Genomic DNA, 23,545 nt, shown 5'->3' with positions numbered 1-23,545 from the left:
CATGGAGCGGTACGAGAAGCTGAGCAAGGTCGGGGAGGGCTCCTACGGCGTCGTCTTCAAGTGCCGCAACAAGGACACCGGTCAGATCGTGGCCATTAAGAAGTTCTTGGAGTCCGAGGAGGACCCGGTGATCAGGAAGATCGCCCTGCGGGAGATTCGTATGCTGAAGGTGGGCGGTGGGCGGGCGCCCCCGGGGAGGAGGGTGGGCTTTGGCGGCCAACGGCACCGCTGCCGGCTCGGGGGCTGTGGTGCCTGCGGGCTGTGCCCCGCCATTGCGAGCCCTGAGGGGATCTGGGGAGGCCTGAGGGAGCTGCCAGGGGAGGGGGCGTGAGGGCAGCCATGAGGGGATGGGGTGTCATGAGGAGACGGGGTGTGAGGGCAGCCATGAGGGGATGGGGTGTCGTGAGGAGACGGGGTGTGAGGGCAGCCATGAGGGGATGGGGTGTCGTGAGGAGACGGGGCGTGAGGGCAGCCATGAGGGGATGGGGCGTTGTGAGGAGACAGGGCGTGAGGGAGCGGTAGGTAAGGTGGCCAAGTCAGTCAGTTTCTCTGGGAGAAAGCCGGTGCCAGTGAAAGTCCGACCCATTTGGCTGGGAACGGATATGCCTTGGGACAGAGGTGACCCTCCGCAGCCCAGGCTGTCACGCATCAAAGAGGGTTGGTGCAGGTGGGAATTGAGACCCTGCAAAGGGCAGGCTGCCGATTTCTTCTGCTGTGGGTGGTGGAGGAGCATCAACAAAGTCATCACTGTGCCCTTCAGAGAGGGATTGATGCAGTCTCTGTCCCCCCATGGAGTCAGCGGTGTCCTGGCCAGTACAGGCACTGCTCTGCCCTTGGCATGTGGTTGGCACCACCTGTAACAGGCCGGCCGGCAGCAGACCCCTCTGTGTCCAGGAGATTCCCCCCCAGAGACAAGGACTGTTGGAGCTGGTGTAAAGCTTGCGAGCAAAAAGCGATCCTAGATAGCACGAGGTGAGGGATGGCCGCGGGTTGCAGCTTTCCTGGCTCCCTGCTTGATAAATCTACCCCAGCTCCTCCTTAAAATGCCCTTTCTGAGCCCCTGGTTGTGGGGGATCCGCAGCGTCGGAGCCTGAGGTGCAGGTGGGATCCAGCCATGTATTGAATGCCAGGGGCTGTGTAGGCTTGGAGGTATTCACACGTGGAAGCAACTGCAGAACTGGCACCTGTGAACCATGGCAGCACCTTGTCTTTGCTGATCCTTTCTTGATTTCTGTGTGAGAGCTCATCCTCACATAGAAATGAGTCACTCATTCAGCCTCTGTGTTTATTTTCCTGATGAAATAAAAGCACGGGAGCATTTGCAGTGAGTCATAGGCCAGGTCCATCAAGTATGCAGAAATGAGGAGAAACCTAGGAGAAAGAGGGAGAGGATGGGGTAAGGTTTCCTTTCAAACAGCCAGCTTCTGAGCATTTTCTAGAGCCAGAGGTTGTGCCCATTGCTTCATGTTTAGCAGATGTTCATAGACTGTTGGGAGTTTGTCCTATCTCTTTTTGAACCAGTGTATTCATTTGGTCTCCATGGTTTCCTGAGGCAGTGAGTGCCACAACTTTAGGAATGTGTTGGTGAAAAAAAATTTCCTTTTAGTTGTTATAAACTTGCTGCTGGGTGATGGCATACAGTACCTTCAGTTATGTGTTCTGAGAAGTGGAGAGTTGTTCCCTTTTCACTTTCTCCAGGGTACTTGTGACCTCATACACCTCCGTCATCTCCCCATCTTCAGCTTTCTCTTTTCCTTACAGAAGAGCCATAGCTTTAAAACATTGAACTGATTAAAGAACCATATTAACAGCATGTTGTTTTATTATAAATTGTAAAATAATGACTTCCAATGGATTCCTTTTTACGAGAAACATGCCATTCAGATTAGACACAATGCATTCTTGTAGACAGGCAATGATTTAGGATTTTGGAGTTAACAAAACCCTACAGAAATGCACAGAGAAAGATGTTCCATTTTATTTAAAACTTATTTCCCAAAATTCATAGTTCCTTGGTCTCTGATTTCTGCATGACGTTCCCAGACTTCACTGCTTGTTGGTATTTGCATAGCAGCAGTTGATACTCATTGCAGTCAATGTTCCCTTCCATCGAGTTAGCTTAATTTGCTTGCTGGGAACCAAGTAACTTTCAGATTTGCAATTAAGTGCAAGATTTCAGCAGCTTAGAGTATTTCTGATTTTTCTTTTCCCAAAATCTCTTTGTGCTATTGGCTTATCTTTTATTGAGCATTTATATATAAATAAGTGGTGTAAATGTTATTGTCAAAGGAATATGAAGGCCTGATTCTCTTCCCACTGCAAAAAGAGGCAAAATAAACCTGGATATCATCCTAGAAGAGCCATCACCTAGGAAAAAAGTGTGTTTATTTTTCAGTTAGATTTTGGGGAGAAGCAACCTAAGTTTTTCTCCTATCTGAAGCAAACAAGTGACATGTAGGTATATCGTTTTAGTAAACAGTGCTGGAGATGCATTAAGATTTAAATATTATTAAAGATCCGAAGAAGAAGACAATCATTGCAGAAGTCACTTGTAATGCAGATGGTAAATACATCATCCTTAAGGGTCCAAAGCCGACACCACTGTAGCTAGCCACAGCAGGATCCGTGTCAGGGCGCTGTTGATTTTAACAAGTGCAGACCTGCTTGACTATCTTTTCAACTTTTTCTCTGTAAATAGTAACAGTTTGTTTGTTTGTTTGTTGAGGTATTTCCTGGCTTAGGCAACAACTAAGTGTTTGTCAAAGATGTAGTGAGATTATGTTTCATCAGTAAAAGATGTAGGGCCTGATAAATTATTATTCTGCACAGCAAATACCTTGTAGGCAAAGGGCTTTTTATGGCCAGGAGCCATGGGAGGTGGGGTGGGAGAGCGGGGCGGTATGCAGAGTCTTGAAACACCCTGCGTGATCCCGATTCCATAGGAAAGGCTGGAAATACGTGAAAACAGAGCAAGCCTGTGTGTAAACCCGTCAGTGCCTGCTGTTTCCAGAAGAGTGTTGTCTCCCCAACCTTCACATGGAGGCTGATGCAGTTTTTAGCTCTGACATTGCAAAGAAGATGAAAGAAAAAGACAATGCAAAGCTGTGTTCATATACGAAACAGAAAATAATCCCTATTGTCTTCGCACAGGAGCATTTATAACTTGGGGGACGAGCCCATGCAGGACATGTGGCCTGTATGCAGAAGGTGACACACAGCCTTGTCACCCAAGCACAGGGCAGGGAGGGGAAGCCCATCCCGGTGCTGCCAGCAACCAGCCACCGGCAGCATTGGTAGCCTTAGAAACTGCACTCTGAAATGCCGCACCGCCAGCCGGGTATGTTTTTAGAGTCACTGGCAGATTTATGGTGGCTTTGTGTGCACGTCTGCCTGCATAAGAGACATTGGCCCAGTGAACCCGACTGCCTGGAGAGCCCCAACCGTGGAGGCTGGCTGTGAGCGAGGCATGGGTAGACGCCATGGCAAGACTGCTCTCGGGGGACCCTCTCCACGCTTCTCACAGACAGGCAGGTTAACCCACTCCTGTGTGTACGAGGGCTTGTTCACACAGCTGTGTCCCCTCGCAGCGTCCCCAGCTCAGCTAGAGCTCATGCTTCCAAACCCAAGCTCGCCATCTCCAGAAACCCCAGCTCCACTCACGCGTGAGGATGACCAGGACAGACTGTCCCCCGGGCATGGCCTGTTCTGTGAAGGTCACTCCTGAAGGCTGACTCGTACAACCAACCTGTAACTGCTAGAGGTTTTCTAGAAATCTCAATCTATTCTTGTTGATTTAACTTTCTTCTTGCTTTACAATCAGTTGGCAATTATTTCACCCTCACCTGTCTCTAAAAGTAGAATCTAAGCATTGCAGAGGTTGTCTCATTTGCCCCTTTCCCGCTGGCAGGCTTGGCCGTGCCCAGCAGTTTGTCCATGCTGGCAGGCAGATCTGCTGAGAGCAACAGAGGAATCAGATGCCTGTTACCCAGCAGAGTTGCTGGAGGCACAGCTTGCTCTCAGACATCTCTGCTGTTGCTGATCTCTGGGAACATAATATGCCAATACACACCGAGAGCATGGAAAAGGAGGGATCCACTTTACACAGTCTATCAGGAGCTGCTTGGCTTGTGAGGGAAGGGGCCGTATCAGAGCCACAGCAGCTGTCTGATTTTCATGGTGGAGTCTGAACTGGTAGACTGGGCTTTGTCTAATGTACACGTGGCAGAGAGGTACTTTGCTGGATGTGGATATGCTTAACAGGATAGGTGGCACGTTATGTGCACAGTTCCTGGGAGAATTGCTATCATTGCCGGGATTTTCAGCAGTCTTGCAGGCCATTCTCCGTGTTTGATCATCTTTTGCAAAGTGGATAAGGAAATTACAAGAATGGAGATACTGCTAGATAAATACTAAATTTCAGAAGTGTTACAAGCCTCCTGCCTTGTGGTTTAATGCTTTCACTAGCAGCCCTGCCATGGGAACTGAGGGTGTGCAGAGAAAGTCCGTCCGTTACGCAAGGTCAGGAGATGTGGCCAGGGCAGAGAAGGTTATGCTGACAGCCTCTACTGACACTGTCAGGTACCTTGTGCTAGATGGCAAAGGCACTTGGCATACAAATACTCACCATGGAGGACCGAGGAAGTGGTCAGAAGATCTTGGTTGTAACCTAGGTTTGATCCAGATGGGTGCAAAGGTCTTTGATGCTGGCAGATGGTTTACACAGTGTGGGCAGGATTGAAGGAACAAGACACGTATGTGGTAAGAGGTGCTGTTTAGAAAGATCAGCTCCTTGCTGCCAGTTTGCAGGACTGGAATAGGCACCTTCTGCACACTAACAGGGACCCTGTGTGTTGGCATATGGGCTCAGTATAGTTTGGGTTCTGTATAATGCCCCCCAGAGGCAGTGAGCTCCCTGGAAGGTCTCTCTTTACAAGAAGCTTTTACAGTGACATGCTTGAATAAAATTATATTTTGCAAAGGGTCCCACAGTGTGCCCACTGGAGCACAGAAATAGCCCCTGCCATGCCTCTCCTACTCGTGACAGGCTGGCAATGAGGTATGGTGGAGGTCTTGTACTGACCTGCTCTTCTACTCACGCTCACTGGTTAACCCCAGGATTCAAGGTGTGGATTTCAGTGATGCTTCACCTTGGGGTTAACTGGGTGCTTCCCCAAACAGCTGCATTCCTCAGCTGAGGCCCCTTACAGTTTTCTCTAGTCTTGACTCTGCTTCCTTCTGCTTTGCAGGCTTTTCCAGATGGCTTAGAGGCACATTAGAAGATGGGGCTAGCGTAACTCCTAGGCAATGCCCTTTCCAGCCTCCTTGCTTAGAAATGTGTTTGTTTTAAAGCCTTGGTCAGGCAAAGCCCTCATGGATACAGGTCCCTGCAAGCAGAGGGGACAGTGCCATGAGTCATCTGAAAAGAAATAACATTCCAGAGTTGGGTCTGGCTTTTCTTTGTTTCCTTTTCTGAACACTGTGTTGTGCCCCTGAGTTCAAGCCCTCTCCCAGCCCTCCCCCAAAATGTGGGCAAAAGAATAGGAAATGAGAAGCTCCAGTAATATCCACCCTCACCTCTCGCAAGGTACGTTTGAATAACCCTGCTGTGCTCAGGCTTTCTGTGTCGTAAGAAGTTGTCTGAGCTCCCCAGGAGAGGAAGCCCTGGTATGAGCACATGAAGTAGATTGAGAGGAAGAGGAAGAAGCAGCAATAAAAATTCTCCTAATTAACCCATTCAGATTCTGACAATAAGCTGGTGAAGCTGAGACCACGTGCTTTACTAGGCTTATAAGAGGAGCTCTTGGTTTCTCCTAAATGTGTTTGCCTGCTACAGGCTCTTACCATGTGTGATTTCCCAAGCAATTCTCCAGGGAGAGCTGCTTTTCATTGTGGTGCAGTCAAAGGCTGGATATGTACAATGAAAGGCACTGCCGGAATAGCTGTGGGCACCGTGATGAATTCTTTATCTATGAGCATCTTTTCTAAGGGGCACTCGCTGAAGCCAAGCTGACTTGTTGCCCACGGTCAGTTCCTAAAATAACGACACCACAGGCTGAGCTGTGGCTGAGCTCCTTCTTCACATCGTGCTGTGCTTGTATAAAAGGTTTCAGCTTAAAGAATTGAGACCCTTGTGGGCAAAAGCACTGTCTCCCGCACCTTTACCCCACTCCCCCGTGCAGTTACTAACCAGTCCATCTGTGTGTTACAGCAACTGAAACACCCCAACCTGGTGAACCTGCTGGAAGTGTTCAGGAGGAAGCGGAGGCTGCATCTGGTCTTCGAATACTGCGACCACACAGTTCTCCATGAGCTGGACAAGCATCCCCGGGGGTGAGTGGCCTGTCTCTCACTGGGAGATTTGAGCAAAGGAGTCAGGGACTGTCTGTCATTGCTGCTCTGCACAGTTTTCAGAAGAATTTCATTAATTACAGGAGAGTTTTCTCAGCCCGGTGCCCAGGACTTGCTCTGTTACTGTGGTTTAGCAATGACATCCGAAAGAATTGTATATGAGCCTGTGTGCGCTCCTGCACAGCGCTGCTCACCAAGGAGACTGGAGCACTGAGCCTGAGCGTTGGGGTGATCTTTGACTGGCTTGGCAGCAGCAAACCTGAGTGGCTTGAGAGCATCCTGTGTCCTGCTGCAAAGAGGTTAGGGCTGCTGGGGGAGGCGGGCAGGTGGGATGGGGGCACGCAGCCCTCCTTCTGCTGCTCCCCAGGTGTGTTACACATCACTGTGGGAGGCTGTGCAGTCCCAGGCTGCGGGCACTGGGGCAATGTCATTGAGCTCCCAAAACATATACAGTCTGTAGTGATGTCACTGATGACCCGTATGACGGACCAGTGACTTCTAGCGCTCTGGCATGCTGCTGTGCTAAGGACTATGTGTTGGCTGGCCAGAGTTACCAGGAGCTCTGCCTGCAGCTCTCTGCGCAGCCTCAGGTCAGGTACCCTCTTCTTTAAACAGGCACTTGTACAAAGTGTGAGCTACACAGGCAGAAGGAACATTCTCCAGGACAGGGTTTGTTCTTTTGACACATTATAAATGACACTCCCCCTAAATACATTGTCCCTAATTATTCACAGTAACTTGGTGCTGTGGAAATGCTGAGCAGAAGTTCATAAATCATTTCACAGGCCTGGAGCTAAATGAATTGCCTGCAGGAGACTAATTGGGGGTTGAGTAAACAAGAGTCTGTTATTCTCTTTCTCCGTGATGTGGAGCTCCAGGAGGAGAATGGAGCATGCTAATAGCAGCTCACTTCGTGAGCTGGTGAGCAGCTTTCACCCCAGTTTGAACTTGTTCACCTGAAATCTGAAGAGAGGATGGATAACCCTCTTTGAAGAAAATAACTTCACATTTGCTTTCTGTTCATCAGAACAACTCCAGTGTGAATGAATGTGTAACGCCTGGTTGCATGCTTTGCTTTTGATCTTTGCTATGCAGATGGTGAAGTCTTTTGTGGTCAGGATTAAGACGTAAGACGGGTGGGCACATGCCTCTTTGCACCGTGTTTCCAGGTCATTTGACCAACTTCATCCCCTTGTCAGGCTGTCAGTGCAGTACTGTTATCCCTCTAGGATGTTTCTGCAAGAAAACTCTAGCATTGCTACAGCAGTGTCGGCACAAGACCTTCAGCACTGACAGCAGAAGGTGCCTTAAAGAAAAAGCCAGGCTTGCTGCATATTGTTTTGGTTTATTTTGGGGGTTGGGTTTTTTTTTCTTTATGATGTATCAGAAGCTTTTCAGCATGAAACACATGAAATAAAATTGGATTTGAGCTTGAAAGTGCCAAGACTGTCACCTCTGCCTGGGGTTATTGAAGACCATTACAGCCAAGGAAGTTTAAGTTTAAGTACAGTAACTGAAATTGAGGAGAGGAGGCTGGATTTTTAACAGAGGTTTTCTTTCTCTGAAGTGTTTGCCAGCTGTTGGAGGGAAGGAGAGGAGATGCAAACCAAAGTAGAGCTTTATACTCTTGTAGGAACATCCTTCCCCATCCCATTTTGGTTACCTGTCCACTCTGGAACAATCAATGACTTGACAGCGTTGCAAGTCAGAGCATGCATCTATACCATGGATACTCCACCACCTCCAACTCTCCGAGCAGTTGCAGAGGCTGAAATGCCTGCTGGCATTTCAGGAGGATTGCCAGGAAGCATGGATGCTAAGCACAGCCACAAGACAGGATTTGACATGGACTTGCACACACTGATGTGTGGTCATTACTTGGCAGGCTTCATGCTGGCTGTGACTGAGTGGTACCAGACACTCTTGGCATGCTCTTAGCTGCCATAAATCCTGGGGTCTTATTGCATTGACTGGATTTGGAAGTGGTGTTGATGTTCCCTTTGATGCTCCTGCAATGCTTGGAGGGTAACCTGACAGGAGAGCATTGCTTTCTGCAGAGGGGTGCAGGCAGAGCTCAGCCTCAGCTCTGAAACACGGGAAGAGGTACAAACAGCCTCCACCATCAGCAGCCCAGCATGACTGGTTCCCTGCAGTGGAAGATCAACAAACTGAGGGTTATTATGTGTTTCTTATAACTTATTTATAGCAAGAAAATGCAGCTAGTGGTTTTTTTCCGAGTTTTCTGACTTGGTCCCTGACCAGGTTTTGCTCAGAGATCCCTGTACAATGTTAGCACTCAAAGGCCTCCTCTTCCTTTTTCCTGTAATAGTGAAGTTATTTTTAATGGCCAAAATAAAAATGTGGTTTTTTAAAACAGGGTGCCGGAGCATCTAGTGAAGAGCATAACCTGGCAGACCCTCCAAGCTGTGAACTTCTGCCATAAACACAATGTAAGTCCCCTAAACAGCAGCAACGATTGCCTGTAACATGGCATTGGAGGAGAAGGAGATTCTGTTGCCATTTTCCTGATTACAGAGCTTTCATGGGACGAAGTCAGATGAAATTTCCTGTTTTCAACAGGAAACATATCTGAAATATTAGTGTATACCCACAACAGCTGCATTTACTATCACACGGGTCCCTTGGGTTTGCTGTCAAGGAATGATTTGCACTCATGACCTTAGACAAGCTTCCAGGCTCAACAGGAATGTATCTTTGTATGTTCCCTGTGCTGTGCATTAGAACTGACGTTTAGAAGACTGGCTTAATACCTCATCAGCTGACACCTGAGCAAACTGCTACTGATTTCACAGGAAGTCCTTCTGTTGATAGACATAGGCATTGAATCATAACACCAGTTAAAAGGTTTCAAAAATTAGATAGAGTAAACCACTTTTACAACCCTTCCTCTGCTTTCTGGAGGGAGATGTGAGTTGTGTGCATAACAAATATTTTGTCGAAAGTGATGGGGACACTTTAAGAAGCAGGGAAGGAAAGGAGCCTTTTGGAGAAGTTCTTTAGGCAAACTTAGCTGTAATTGGTTTTGTTTATCTGCCAATATTTGAGATTTAAGAGTCGGGCAGGAGATCACTCTGGAATGGGTGTTTTGTCTTAGCTGGGAGAATTATGTCCAGTTGAGCCACAGGAACTTGGCCATAGGTCTGTCCTGCTTCCAGGATTTGTTGTTTTTCTTCTTTTTTTCTGTTCCCCCACTCAGTCTGAAAGATTTAATGGAATTTTAAAGCCAAGGGAACAATGAGATGCTGCAGTCTGACCTGCTGTAGATCACAGGTAATGAAGTTTTATGCAGCTGCCCTTTTTGGAACTCCATGACACTAGCTTAACAAGCAGCATTTCAGTCCTCAGAAGGAGATACAATAATTTACCACCAGCTTAGCTAGGAAAAGTCTGAGGTGTTTGTGCTGAGGTGATGGTAAGGGAGGGACAACATGAGCTAGATCCTGGTGATTTCAGTAGAGCATACCTTTCACACATAGGCAGAAGAAATTAAGGTCTCTGCTAGTTTGATCAGCAGAAACTCTTTCCCAAGCCCAAATTCAATTGTTGTGAACCTTCAGCAGGCAAGGTGACTTCTCAAGAATCACAAAATTGCTGATGTTGGAAGGGACCTCTGGAGATCATCTTGTCCAGCCCTCCTACCTAAGCTGGGTCAGCCAGAGCAGGCCGTTCAGGAACTTTCCCAGTCAGGGTTTGAATATCTCCAAGGATGGAGGCTCCACAGACTCTCTCGACAACCTGTCTGGCTGTTTGGTGAAAAAATAATTGCTTGCATTTAAATGGAGTTTCCTGCGTGTTCAATTTATGCCCATTGCCTGTCGTACTTTCACTGGACACCACTGAGGGGAGCCTGGCTCGGTCTTCTTTACTTCTTCCCATCAGGTATTTATGCACATTGATAAGATCCCCCCTGAGACTTCTCTTCTCCAGGTTGAATGATGGTCCCAGCTCTCTCATCCTCTTCTTGGATGTCAGACACCCCAATCCCTTAGTCATTTTAGTGGCCCTTCACTGGAGTCACTCCAGTATGCCCACATCTTCCTTCTACTGAGGATCCCAAAGCTGGACACAGAGCTGTGGAAGTCTCTCACCTGTGCTGAGTAGGGGGAATACCAGGTGTGCTCTGACATCTACAAGGATAAAGTCCCACATCTAAACCATAGCCTTCATCTCATCTGTGAGCTTTGCCAGGAAAATCATTTGCTTGTCTACCAGATTATCAGTCAATACACTTCATGGACTTCATCCAAGAGGTGATCCCAGAGGACCTACGCACATCTCATTAGGATCTACCCACATATTCATAAAACCGAGTCCCTTATTAGGAGTGTGTTACACATAGCTGTTATCAAGTGAGTTGCATTTGCAGAGAGCCAGGTTAACAACAATCCTTGCTATGCAAACCTTGCTCCTCCTGCTAACAGATTCCCAGCTGGTTCTGGGGAGCTGACGCAATACAGAGCTATGCAGCTGAAGCTGGGAGCCTGCACAGTGTCTCGTCCCAAAGGTGGGGTATAGGCAGGGTAGTTGTCGTGCCCAGCAGGACGTGGCTTTAGCTGCTGTTAAGAAATCCTTTCATCTTCTCTCTCAGCAGGAATGATTGCCTGGCACAATGTGCAAGGGGTATGTGGCTGAATTAAGAGGGTCTTTATCTGAGGGCCGGGTTAAATACTTGCTTCTAACCTTGTTTTTTTCTGTTTCCAGTGCATCCACCGCGATGTAAAGCCAGAAAACATCCTGATAACAAAACACTCTGTCATCAAACTTTGTGACTTTGGATTCGCTCGCATACTGAGTGAGTGCCAACTTGCTACTTATATGGATTGTTAACACAAGAACTGTAGGATCAGGCTTTCAAACAGCAGTAAAGACTCAGTTGTCGTCTGATGCATCTGTAAATCATCCTATATAAAGGCTGACATGTTTTCACAGAGAAGCTCTGCTAAAGGCTGCGTAGAGATCCCCAAACCAGCTTAAAGGGAGCTAGCCCAGACACCCCGATGCCAAGTGCCTCTGTAAACAAAACTCTGTCTGAGCTCCCTGCTGCCTTGGGCATCTTGGAGCTGCCCAGCCGTTGCTTATGCAATGCTGGAGACACAGCTGGAGTTCCCTGGCAGGAGGAGCCCCTCTGGCAGAAGGCGCCGTCTCTGCAAACAATGGGTTCACATTTTCCGTTGTAAAGAAACCCCCTAATCTGTTTTTTTTTTAGTTCTTGTTCAGACAAATCATGTGGACTTTGAGAACTGACCACTGGCTGGTGCAAGGCCCTGCTGTGGAGCTCTGCATATTTTCATTTGGAGAAAAATATGGTCCTGATTTTTGCCAAACCTTAAGTGTTTCCAAAGTTGGGTTCTGCTAGTGGCCAGTGACTCATCCTGTTCCTGTAGCTATTGCCTGCCCAGGAGGTGCCCCAACATGTGTAACAACTGATGGTGGCTCATCTGCATCGTTCTGATCCCACATTCCTGTTTGTTTCTCTCCTTCCTGACCCCAACCTAGCTGGTCCGAGTGATTATTACACAGACTATGTGGCTACCAGGTGGTACCGCTCTCCGGAGTTACTTGTGGGAGACACCCAATACGGCCCTCCTGTGGACGTGTGGGCGATAGGCTGTGTCTTTGCAGAGCTGCTATCTGGGGTCCCCCTGTGGCCTGGCAAGTCTGATGTCGACCAGCTGTACCTCATCCGGAGAACCCTGGGTAAGTGTCCCCTCGGCAGTGGTCAGAACCCCAGTCTTCCTGATGCTTTTGGCAAGACCAGAGCTTGCCCAGGAGGACATTCCTCTGTGGTGGGAATCAGGATTCTCCAGGAGGTGAATTTACCCAGTGGATCTATCCCTTCAGTAGGTGCTGGCTTATCTGAGGTGTTACTGTCCTTAAAAGGGAGCTGGCTTTTCCTGGCATGACTTACACATACACATCTTGTTAGGAGATCATGTAGTTGGAGAAACAGATGCTGCTGCAGGTCCTGGCAGGATCTGGGGAAACGAAGTTGGCATCCATGTGGGTGGTGACTGTTCTTCAGAAAAAGATCCGTGGGGCAGAATTGGTTTCAGCTTGCATGAGCCAGCAGTGTCAGGCTGTGGCTAAAAGGCTTACAACCGACAGGGCTGCGTAAGCAGGATCATTGCCTACAAACTGCCTGAAACCATCCTTCCACTCTTTTTAGCAGTGGTCGCCTCTGGTCTGGTGCTGGGCAGTTTAAGAAAGATGTGGGGTGTGTTAGGTGACCACGGATGCCCCTCCTGGTCCTTTGGGGTGGCTCGGTGACTACCGAGGTGTGGGGAGCACGGGGCCAGCCCCACAGGAGACACAGAAACCCCTGCCTCTGCTACTGTCCTTTCCACATCTTCACCTGCCACCACACAGGTAGAAAAATGAGGTTCCTGTGCCAGAAAGGGCCAGGAGTGTTTTGCATAAAGGTCTGAAAGATCCAGGTATTTTTCAGGGTTTGGTACCAAGCAAAGTGATCCCTGCCTCTAGATAACTAATAGTTGGATTTAGTTCATCACAGCTTTGGAGGTCTGGTAAACATTGCCAGTGCCTGTTGATTGATGGCTGTGTGCTTGGGAAAGAGAGTGTGAACATGGAAGTTTGACTCTTCCACCCGTTTGTCTTTATTCACCAAAGAATTTTGGGAGCCATTCCGGATTTGGAACAGAGATTAAATAAAAGAGCCATTATTCATGTAACATTTAAATGAATCCAGTCTCATTGATTCTATTTGAAGTTGGTGTGAATGTGATTTCTTGAGTGGAAAGGAACAAATGCCCACTTTTAACTGAAATATGTTGGAATGAACTGGGAATTGTAATTTTTACCGAGCAGTTTATAAAACTATAAAGGTGACTACTGGCTTTAAACAGATAAGCTCCTTAGCTAGAAAAATAGTTCAATGTCAATTGCCTCATCCTCCAGAATACATTTATGCCAGTGTTAGGTGAGTTATAATTTATTTTTAATGATACGGTTTCAGCCAGAAGAAATTCCCTCTTCATCCAGGTGATGGACTGAGGCAGTGTTTACAGAAAAAAGCTCCTTGGTCAAAACTGTGTAATTATGGTGGTTTGGCTATTGTACTGACTCTTTTGTTACGGATTTGATTTTAACATTTTGCTTGCTCTGAGCTGCGCTAAGCTTCAAAAAAGGGCCGTGAACCTGCATTGGGGAAAAGCTACAGCATGTTCCTGTTAGTGCTGCATTTCAGCAGTTTTCTGTACAACATCCTCAGGAGTGTATAAAAAGAATTTCACCCAATATGAGCTAAATTTTAATGAAGCTGGAACACTTGTGGTTAGCCTGTCCCCTTCCAGCAGTCAGAGAAGACACGACTGTTTATGCAGACAGGCTGTCTCTTGGGAACCCTTTTCCTTTGAAAGTGCTGAAACACAGCATCAGCGTGGAGAGCGGGCCAGCAGAGCCCTGCTCACCCTCCCTCGCACAGGACACACCAACAAAGCGTGCCTACGCTGCCATGCGGCCACCTCCAAAACAAACAGTGGCTCCTGCCAGTTACTCATCAGAGCCCAGGGCTGGTCCATCGTGTCTGGTGTGAGCAGGGAAGTCAGCTGCTGAATCTGATCTTGCTTAACACTTTGGGAAGGATCCCTGGCTGAAGCTCGGTGCTGTGGCATGGCTGGAGTTTCAGATCCTGGTAGGTGTTTGCACAGCACCCTCTAGCTATGATGCTGAGACACGTTTCCCCGCTCAGCGACACACACATCCTGAGCTCGGCCAGCACATGGTGGAGGTACAGGTGCTGGCACAGAGCAGATGTGGTTGTGCAATTAGTGCCTTGCCCACCTCATTCCCTGGTGCTCTACCGAGGGGTCTTTTTGCTAGTGCAGATCCAAATTTAAGGTTACCCAAATAATGCAGTGATAGGATCTAGGTGTTTGGTATGGGAAGATATATAGAAATATGTATTTTTCAAGGTGCCCAGCTATCATGGCCACAGTTCATAAAAGCCACTCTGCAGCACAGCACAGAAACTCAGAGCCTGGACGATGCACAGTGGCTGGGTACTCCTGCTCCAAAATCTGCTCCCACCAGCTGAATTTCTTTGAGCTGTTTACAGCATGAGGCCCTGGGCAGTTGTGACTGTGGGCTGCTGGAGCTGTGCGGCCCTGCCTTTCATTCAGCACAGTCACACGGCTGTGGGATCACTGATGTCCTAGATGGATGTTAGTTTTCACAAAATAATGTCTGAACGTCGGCTCACTTGATGGTACTCCATCTCTTTAGATGTTCTTTCGGATGGTGTCAGCCTTGTTAGAGGATATAAGCTTGTTCAATGCAGGCACTGTAAAAACAGCAAATTAATATGACTTTGGTTTTTTTTTTTTTTTATTCTTGGTCAAAGGGGATCTTATTCCCAGGCACCAGCAAGTGTTCAGCACCAACCAGTTCTTCAGTGGGGTAAGAATTCCAGACCCAGAGAGCATGGTAAGAGCTCCCTCCAGACGCACTTCCCTTGAGGCCAGCGCTAACCAGCAATCTCTCTGCAGTACTAAGGAGACATGGTGTTTAGACAGAGAAATGTTCCTGCTTCTTTTTACCCAGAGTACACGTGCTGCCTGCTTTGGAAGTAGAGCTGGAAAAGCCTCGCTTGCTCAGCTTGACCAGTCCTTTGCTGCGCAGCATTTTTCCCCAATCCAAAAGCTTTGCTCTCTACTTTGCTAAAGTACACTAGAATATTATTTGGAGGTGGCTGAACCCCTTTCATGACATTTTAACCAATACCCTGTGTAAAAGCAGTCAAACAAATGCTTAATCTCTGCCCCTCCTCCCTGCTTCTGGTGGCACAGCAGCCAACCTACCCATCCTCAGTAATGCCTGGCAGCTCCCCTCCAAGCGCATGAAGTGACAGATGCGTTTTGTGAGGGACAGGTCATGTTGCTACAGAAAGCTGGTTCTCTCTACCCTGATGAATGAAAAGCTTGCTAATATGAGTACACCCACTGTTTTTTTCCCTCCAGGAGCCATTAGAAATGAAATTCCCTAATACTTCATACTCTGCTTTAGCTCTCATGAAGGTAAGAAAACTACAGCTAGTAGAAGAGCTCTGCACTGAGGCTGAGCAAAAGCAGTCTGTTTTGCTTATCAGCTGGTAAATGGTTTGAGAGTTGGCTACTGAATTATCAGAGGTTCATGGAAAAATAAGAGCTGGAGGGGATTTGGAGAGGACTTTTAATCCACTCCTCCCTAATCCACTCATCTTTACCATGGAGGTGGAAAACATATTATTCCCTTATTAAGATGCAGTGAATGGAAACTGGGAGGATGAAGATATTAAAAAGAAGGTGCAGCTGTGCGTAGTAGCTATGCTAAACACTGGAACAACACAGCTAGTGCCATAGTGGATTCCCCTGTTTGAGAAAGTTGTTCTAGTTCAAATGAAAGTTACAGGCTTAACTGGTTTTTGAGGCTTGATGGTTTGCTACACCATACAATTGTAACTGTCCCTCTAGCTGCAATTTCTATTATTTCCTTGTGGCAATTGTTCAGTATTCGCTGTTCTGCAAGCTCTGAAAAAAACCATTCCTAGAATCCATTAAAAAAAAAAAAAAAGATTAACACATGTATCTGTGCAAATACTCGTTGGCTGTGGTGAGTAGCTGGAATTGTGCAGACCTGTTGAACGAGTGTTTTGTGTGATCCTTTACTTCGTCTTTTCTAAGGGTTGCCTTCGTATGGACCCTGCAGAGAGGCAGACGTGTGAGCAGCTGCTGCAGCACCCCTATTTTGACAGCATTAGGGAGGCAGCGGAGCTGGGGAAAGAACATGAAAAAACAGCTCGGAAACCAGCCAGGCTGACTAGGAAGCACGTGCCAGGGGTAACATTTTCATAGTAGTATTTAATGTTCTGTGCCTAAGGAGGGGGCTGGTTCTCTTTGGCTCCCAGGAGGTGGGCTCATGCTGGCAGTTAACGGTGAGAGAGAACTCCTGCATTGGACCGATCTTAATTTTAGCCCGAGGAGAAAACGAGCCTCCTGGCTAAAGAGTAACTCAGTACAAACTGAATTCTGCATTGCAGCTCCATGGAGTCACTGGGGATAAGCAGCACAGCGATGTGGAAGATTGGGTTTATCCAGGAATGTACATTCCTGACACAGAATAGCAGGATAGCTGAACAAGCTGGACAGGCTTGCATGCTGGTTTAATTTGGAGTTCTCTGGGATCTTTTTGGTGCTTTTGAATCCCAAATTGTGGAGATGGCAAAAATGCCCAGTTCCGTTTGTAACTGCCGATGGGATGTGATCCCTTACTCAGTTCCAGACGTTACACAATGCACTGGGTGTTTCTCCAACAGGAGTTGCCAAGCAAATGTCTCCCTGCCATTTCAGTCTTTCCAGACTCCAGCCCAAGTCTCCAAATCCAGCCTCACGATGAGAGTCATTCAGCAGTTCATTCTTCCTGTGAGCCACATTCCCCATGACAGCTTAACACTGAACTGGTAACATGCAGGGCAGTTGGAAGTGTAGGATGGAGAACTGCTACAGCATATAAATTCCTGGATCAAACTGATTCGCCTCTTCCATTTCTATGACATAGGATGTAACAGTAATATTTTTCTTGCCCTGGATGACTGGAAGAAATACCTTTAATGAGCTGTTGTGGTTGCAGTCCAATTGTAGAACCCCAGATCCATGACTCTTAGTTTGAAAAGTACAGGGTTACAGTATGAATAGTTTTATAGCTTATATTCCTTTTTAAAAAATGAAATGCATGCTTTGTTCTCATTTCAAACAAATACAGACTATGTAACTTTTCCTTTAGTTACAGTACCTGCCTCAGTTAACCAGTAGTAACGTTCTGCCAGCTTTGGACAGCAAGAAGTACTGCTGCAAAACAAGGAAATCAAACTACCATTTCCCTAACATCTAACCGGATGGCAGATTAAAAGCTATTTATTGTTCAAAGTTCAAGTCATTCAGAATTTATAAAAGGAGGATACGTCATGGGGAAACTAAATTAATACGTGTTATGACATATACGAAAGTGGTCTGAAAAGTAACGTATTCTGGGTCAGTAATGGAAGGAAAGTGATGTATGGGGGGAACTCCAAGCTCACCTTAGTCAGTGTTCTGTGTACAAAGGAAAATATATTTGTTTTGCTTTAATTTGTGATTGCATACTTGTTGGTGATTGTATACTGGTTCAGGATTACTGCAACCCCTTGTTTACAGCGTGGATTTAAAAACTCCTGCCTGTCTATCACCTGTATTTCAGACTTGGCAGAAGAACTGCAACCTTGCCAAAATCAGAGTCCCACTGTGTCAAAACAGCAATATTGCTTTAGACTGGGGCTAGGCCACTGATCCCGCCAGGAACTGTAAACGTATTGCTGATGTGAGTAGAAGACAGATGTATGTGCTTGTGGAGCCAAGCCGGGTGAGAGGCTACCTAACTGCTCCGGTTAGTTATAAACTTGCTGAAATAGCACTGCTTTAAAGATACATCTGTCTTACGGACTGCATTTATAGATTGCAAAGTATTAAAACTACTGGTAATGACTTAGACTTAATGGAAGGTTTAACAGGCACTGTTACCAGGAGGAAAACATTTTGATAATAAAACTTGTTGTTTCTTGAGTCTTTTCAGAGGTTCTCCTGCCTGTTTCTTCCTTGCATTATGAGGTTGGTTTTGTTTGCTGTTTCTGTCAATAGTGAAGTCACTTGCCTGTAGCGTTACAGAAATTGTTTTTATCAAAAGTAATTAACTCATGAATATAATTTATAACATCGGCCAGACACAGGCAAGAATTCTACCTAAGCATATGTATTAGAATGATTCTTGGGCTTTGAGTCATCTCAGGATGTAATATTGTGTTGATTTTGAATAAAAGTGCAGCTTGTTTTTCCAATTTACTGGATGTGTTTTACTGTATAAAGTTTTACTACTGGGCAAGGAACATCCTCTTTCTACTTGAAACCTAGAGCAAAAACATTTTCTTTTCCCAGTACTGTTCTGTGTTCAACAACAGCAAAAGCAATTTCAATGGGACAGATGCCATATCCTCACAGAGTATGCCTGTCTACCTTTTATTTCATATTATAATTTAATATATTTTAATCTTGTGCATTATGTCCATAGGTAGTTTCGGTTACAGTCAGAAAGCTTCAGCATTCCAGTATTTTCTGTGTGGCTATTCAGCCACCTAATCCTGTGTACGTGCAACGTACCGCAGCACCCACGTGCTGTCTGTAAGCAGTAGATGGCCTGGCAGTCAGCTCCTGAACACGGCCCTGGGCAGTGCAGGCTGGAGGGAACTTCATTTCTGGACACCGTTCCTGCCCGCTCTGTGCTAGGAGATACCAGGAGGAATCAGCCCCATGACGCAGCTATGTTACCCTTTGCGGTGCTTGGCATCGTTTCCTTTAGAGGACAAGCTGACAGTCAGGGAAAAGAAAAGAGACTCTCGGTTATGCAGAGGTAGTTGTGTCCGAGACGTTACTCTGAAATCTGCTTTCTTGGAGTCGCTGCCTACCGCCTTTCTCTTCTCTACCACCAGAGCTAGGAATTTGACTAAAAATGCTATATTCTTCCTGAGGGTGAATCGTTCTCTTATTTAGCAGGAGTGATACGGATGCAACTAAAGAGGTACACAGAACTAATTTGGTCTGTGTCAGCATACAGGAAAAATGTGTGCAAGGGCGTATCTAAGAGACCCAGCTTCTCCACCAGTACAGCAATGTTCAGTTCCTCAGCTCAGTGTTTATGAGAAGGTTAGACTGCCTGTCGGCAGATCGCTCCACTTAAACAAACAAAGGCGACGAGAGTCAAAGGGTGAAGAACAGAAAAAAGGCCTGTAAGCTCTTTTATTAAATCGGGACCCACTAACTGGGCAAGATTGTCAGAGAGTAAACAGCTCTCATTCTCACAGCATCAACAACACGCAACAAAAGCGTACAGTGCTGCTGTTTCACAACACTGATGTTCTCCCCACTGTCATTTTGCACCAGAGTTTCCGTGCAATAAAATATTTGAAAACTTCTAATTGATGTATTTACAGCTTCCTGTAGAAACAGGAAAAAAATGACTATGCACAGAAGCCTACCTTCTCTGTTGTTGATTTCACCATATAGTTTAAGCTTAATAAAACTTAATTGCATAAAAGATTGCATACAGCTTTTAGGTCTGGATTGGGAGATCTGGGCTTATTTCCATACCTGGAAATACAGTAGCGTCTACAACTTAATTTATGCAACATACAATAAATACTATGAAATCAAATACATCTCAATTACGTGCAATTATGTTTATTCTAAATCCAGCTCCAGCTCTAGGTTTGGAAGTGCCTGCTGAAGGATGTGAACAGTGGTTTCTTTCTCTCTTATTCCAGGAAGGTCACTCAGATACAAATATTCAAGGTTCCTATAAATATTTAAAAAGAAAAGTCAGCAACTACTATTTAACTGTTGACACAGAAATTAGACAAAGGATTATTCTACCATAGTTGAGTATTTTAAAAGATTACTGGTTCTAAAGGAAGTTTTCTTTCTGAAGTGGGTGCTTAAAGTTTTTAGCTCACCATAAGTTCAGTCCTTCTACACAGCTGAAAAAAGAGATCCTGGACCCCCCACATCATGAAGCTTCGTTTATATTAAATGGTATTTAATAATTTCAATAGCATTTAGTAGAAGTTATTTTAATGCAAATAATAGAGTAATATAGGAAGTCCTTAATCATAACTTTCTGTAGGATGAAATCCAAGTCACCATACCACCCGTTTGTAGATGTCTATTAACTCCATGTAATACTAAGAAGTCCTGAGTTACTTTAAGGCCACGGTTCAATAAAGCACCTACATTCAATAAAGCACCTACAGATGTGCTTCAGAGCTACAGAGGTGCACAGTATCTAATCTGCACTGCTTCCTATGCCTGAGCGCTAGAAAACACAGCTCTGCCGTAAGACCTTTCAGGCTACAGTGAGGACGAGATAACCGAGTGATATGCCATGTGTCAGCAGAGAGCACGTGTCCTGCTCTGATTTGCGCAGCAATCAACATTGCATACATTACTTCAGGTGGAAATGGGAGATGCTGCGCTCAGCTCTGAAGGCAGAAGCGCAGCTATGGATTCACATACTGCAGCGGGCGATTCTGGCGTTCTCAGCTGCAGGCTTCAGGGCTACACAACTCCCTGACACCAGCCTTAAAAGGCTGATTAATATGTGTATGTTAATCCATGTGTCTTTTCAGAGCTACCCACAACACTGTCTTCAACCATGCTTGAAGAAACTTTTCCTGCAGTGGCAGTGCCATCCCTCCCAGACTGTCATTCAGGTCAGTCCCCAAACCCAGCTATCCCACAGCCCCCCCACCATCTGAAACAGCCCAGAAACATTCAGACCTCAGCCATTCCAGTCAACACAATCCCAAAACTGCAGGGGGAGGTAACAGCTAGGGAGCAAGGAGAGCTCAGCAGCTCACATACGTCAGCTTGTGAAGTGCAATGATGCCTTTATCTGTGACGTTCCCACAGGAAATTATCTTCAGCTGGAGGAGACTCTTCTGTAGATTCTTCGTCTCGCTGAGCCTCTGCAGACACTCATCCTGTATGTAAATACACTTCTGCAGCTTGATTTCTGTAACATGTTCAAGACCGTCTAGAAAGACAAAAATGAGTATTTGCTTCAGAATACCAGGAACAACCTGTACTGGTTGTTAAGTTCTTGCTTTAGTAACTGCCTCCAAAACCACACAGCAACATGCTCCTTAATACAGTGGGGCTGTAACACACAATGCATCTCCAAAGTCCCTTTGCGGTACTTCAAATATATGAAAAACCCCAGGGCTTGGATCCTTTTGGTAAGATTCTAAGAGCTTTGACATGGGCAAGTAACAAAAAAAACTCTACAAGTTTGGGTGATAAACGATGACTCTGAATTAAGAATGTACTAATGCAGGAAAGTCAAGGTCCCCTGCCAACGAAAAAATGAAATGGTCTGTTCCCCACTTTCGTTTTTGTTCTTTAAAGGAGACCTGAAACACCGTTTTGATCTCCTTATTTTTTAAGAAACTCAGAGCCTGTGCTTTTTTTTTGTCTTTGAAGACATCATAGATGCCTGGAGAACAAGTACAGACACCAAAAACATCACTTGGTTTAGAAGAAAAAGAATATTTAAAGTAGTGCTTTTTGCTACCAACTACTTAACTATGAACTCAACAAAATAGCAAAACTTTGTCACGCTTCTTTAGTGCTACTGTCACTTCAGGTAAGGGCTGATGAAGTTCCCAATCTCTTTCTGCTTCACACCACACCTCCAGCAAAATCTTAGGAACTGCTGAATATTTGTAGAGCCATTTTAAGGAAAAAAAAAAATTCAAAATATTTCTATGTGTCTTACTAAGGAACGAGAAAATGACACTGTTATTTTGATGCAACTGGAAGAACTAAGACCATTCAGCATAATCTTTGCACAGCTGTGTCTACATTACCCAAATAGTCAAATCCTCTGTACATGATGCAAGAGTCAGTGGCATTAATTGCTTCTATCTTGTATTTCCCCAAGGGCCCCGTTGGGAGACCGTTGTAGTCCTGCTGCCATTTCTGATAGCCTTGATAGCGCACCAGGGCACCACATCGCAACAGCCATTCTGAAGCTGCCCTGTCAGGCCCAACAGCTTGTATACGTTCATAGTCCACTCTGCAAAGACAGAAAGAGCATTCACATGGTTTCTATAAAGTGGCAGATTTCTTGTCTTGACGATAATAATACTGCACAACAAACATTTGGTTATGTGCAGGATAAGATGTCAGAAAAGTAAGAATATAATTTACTGGAAATGGTTTACGTGCAATTATTTCGATAGTGCTAGTTCTTAATCAGTCTGGCATAAGGGTTTTTTTAACTTGTTTTAAATGGCAGATACTTTTGGTAAAAGAAGAAAGAATACAAATGCAACTTGACCCTTCTGATTGCTTCCTTCCATCTCTGTAAGGGGAGATAAAAAATGCCTTTCTCTACCCAGAGTAAGGCTTTACAACAATTGCAAATTTGTCTCCCAAACATATTTTGCTTATATAAAAACATCTCATTGCCTGTCACATGGATGTCATTGATGAAGCCTTTTTTCCTCAACAATCACAATTTTTCAAAAAGACACAATTCAGGAATTAGTTAAAATCCTTGGATCCATCCAAGGAAATTATATCTTTCTTAGTCTGGTGAGGAATGCTGAAGACAGAAGCAGAGACCTGGAAGACACTCCTGTCTGAGCCTCCCGTCTCATTACAGCAATCAGCTACACCATGCAACCCTCTCCGCAGAGCTATAAAGTGTAAGGCAAAACTATTAGCTACTGGCAAAAGCTATGGGGCAGAGAGAGTATCACAGAGAAAGGCTTTATCCTTCTAAAAGTAAATGTGAAACCCTTGTCTGGCCGAATCATATTGTAAACGATGGGTTGGTTAGATGCTTTTCTGAGTAAGTGAAGGGTGCGTGGTTGTGCTATTGGTTTAAAAGCATTTGGGGGTCAAAGGAAGACCAGCATTTAGGGAGAGAATCCACGTTGCCAGCTTGCCTCGGCCACCCTGGGGAGGAGAGCAAAGCACGCACCTTCCTCGGGAAGGCCACAGCTTTGTGACTGGACACAGGTCAGGAACAAGCCCTGCCAAGCATCAACATGCAATCTGGGGGAAAAGACGAGCACCGATAGTAGAAAATGTTCTTTCCACTACTGGGACTTAACGCCCTCTGCTTCACAAACCGCGAATGGGTACGTGGGGCCCATTAATAGACTTCTGCACACAGAATCACTCTTACTTGTTGAACACGGCATTCAGCCATCCCCAGAAGAGCCTGCAGCCGCCCGGCAGCGGCAGCTTCCTTAGGCGGCACACCGGCTGCGCAAGTTTCCCCAACAGCATCGTGTTCTTGAAGAAAAGGAGAGAGGGGAAACGCAGATGTTACACGGAGCGTCAGCCCCAGCTCCCGAAGCACCAGGACGGGCGGCCCGCACCCGGCTTCCCCTCAAGGCCCAACCAGCTCTGCCAGCCCAGCAGGCGCGAAGCCGCGGGGATGAGCGCCCTGAGGGGAGGGCCCCCACCGCCGCCGCCGCCCTCCCGGGATCCCCTCCCGCCGGGCTGTCCCCAAACGCCGTCCAAACAGGCGAAGCGTCCGCGAAAGCCGCCCCGAGCCGAGCCAGCCCTCCCCCGGCCGCCCCTCACCG

The 23,545-nt window shown here is 46.3% G+C and overlaps 2 protein-coding genes across 2 annotated transcripts; one reads left to right on the top strand and one right to left on the bottom strand.

Annotated features, from left to right (window-relative positions):
* On the top strand, positions 1 to 17,253 carry CDKL1 (cyclin-dependent kinase-like 1 (CDC2-related kinase)). Its single transcript, XM_010579761.1, has 9 exons — positions 1 to 169; positions 6,209 to 6,330; positions 8,726 to 8,798; positions 11,071 to 11,161; positions 11,866 to 12,066; positions 14,729 to 14,811; positions 15,345 to 15,401; positions 16,047 to 16,202; positions 17,146 to 17,253. Exons 1-9 carry the CDS (start codon positions 2 to 4, stop codon positions 17,251 to 17,253), a joined length of 1,059 nt encoding a protein of 352 aa, XP_010578063.1. The 5' UTR covers position 1.
* Positions 17,254 to 19,457: 2,204 nt separating this feature from the next.
* Positions 19,458 to 23,427, bottom strand: ATP5S (ATP synthase, H+ transporting, mitochondrial Fo complex, subunit s (factor B)). Its single transcript, XM_010579760.1, has 5 exons — positions 23,423 to 23,427; positions 23,140 to 23,249; positions 21,812 to 22,020; positions 20,808 to 20,979; positions 19,458 to 19,743 (listed from the first exon to the last, which is right to left on the bottom strand). Exons 2-5 carry the CDS (start codon positions 23,241 to 23,243, stop codon positions 19,629 to 19,631), a joined length of 600 nt encoding a protein of 199 aa, XP_010578062.1. The 5' UTR covers positions 23,244 to 23,249; positions 23,423 to 23,427; the 3' UTR covers positions 19,458 to 19,628.
* Positions 23,428 to 23,545: the final 118 nt, after the last annotated feature.

Source organism: Haliaeetus leucocephalus, unplaced genomic scaffold (assembly GCF_000737465.1).
Source record: "Haliaeetus leucocephalus isolate CR32 unplaced genomic scaffold, Haliaeetus_leucocephalus-4.0 Scaffold678, whole genome shotgun sequence".
Taxonomy (NCBI): Eukaryota; Metazoa; Chordata; class Aves; order Accipitriformes; family Accipitridae; genus Haliaeetus; species Haliaeetus leucocephalus.
This window is presented reverse-complemented; position numbering and strand designations above follow the sequence as displayed.

What these genes read in the sequence shown, in the direction of transcription:
- CDKL1 (XM_010579761.1), top strand. Translation starts at nt 2, where the DNA reads ATGGAGCGGTACGAGAAGCTGAGCAAGGTCGGGGAGGGCTCCTACGGC. An exon ending in GGGAGATTCGTATGCTGAAG is followed by an intron (nt 170 to 6,208) that starts GTGGGCGGTGGG and finishes TGTGTGTTACAG; the next exon opens with CAACTGAAACACCCCAACCT. An exon ending in TGGATTCGCTCGCATACTGA is followed by an intron (nt 11,162 to 11,865) that starts GTGAGTGCCAAC and finishes ACCCCAACCTAG; the next exon opens with CTGGTCCGAGTGATTATTAC.
- ATP5S (XM_010579760.1), bottom strand. Translation starts at nt 23,243, where the DNA reads ATGCTGTTGGGGAAACTTGCGCAGCCGGTGTGCCGCCTAAGGAAGCTG. An exon ending in CTGAATGCCGTGTTCAACAA is followed by an intron (nt 22,021 to 23,139) that starts GTAAGAGTGATT and finishes CTGTCTTTGCAG; the next exon opens with AGTGGACTATGAACGTATAC. An exon ending in ATTGCACTTCACAAGCTGAC is followed by an intron (nt 19,744 to 20,807) that starts GTATGTGAGCTG and finishes AAATATTTATAG; the next exon opens with GAACCTTGAATATTTGTATC.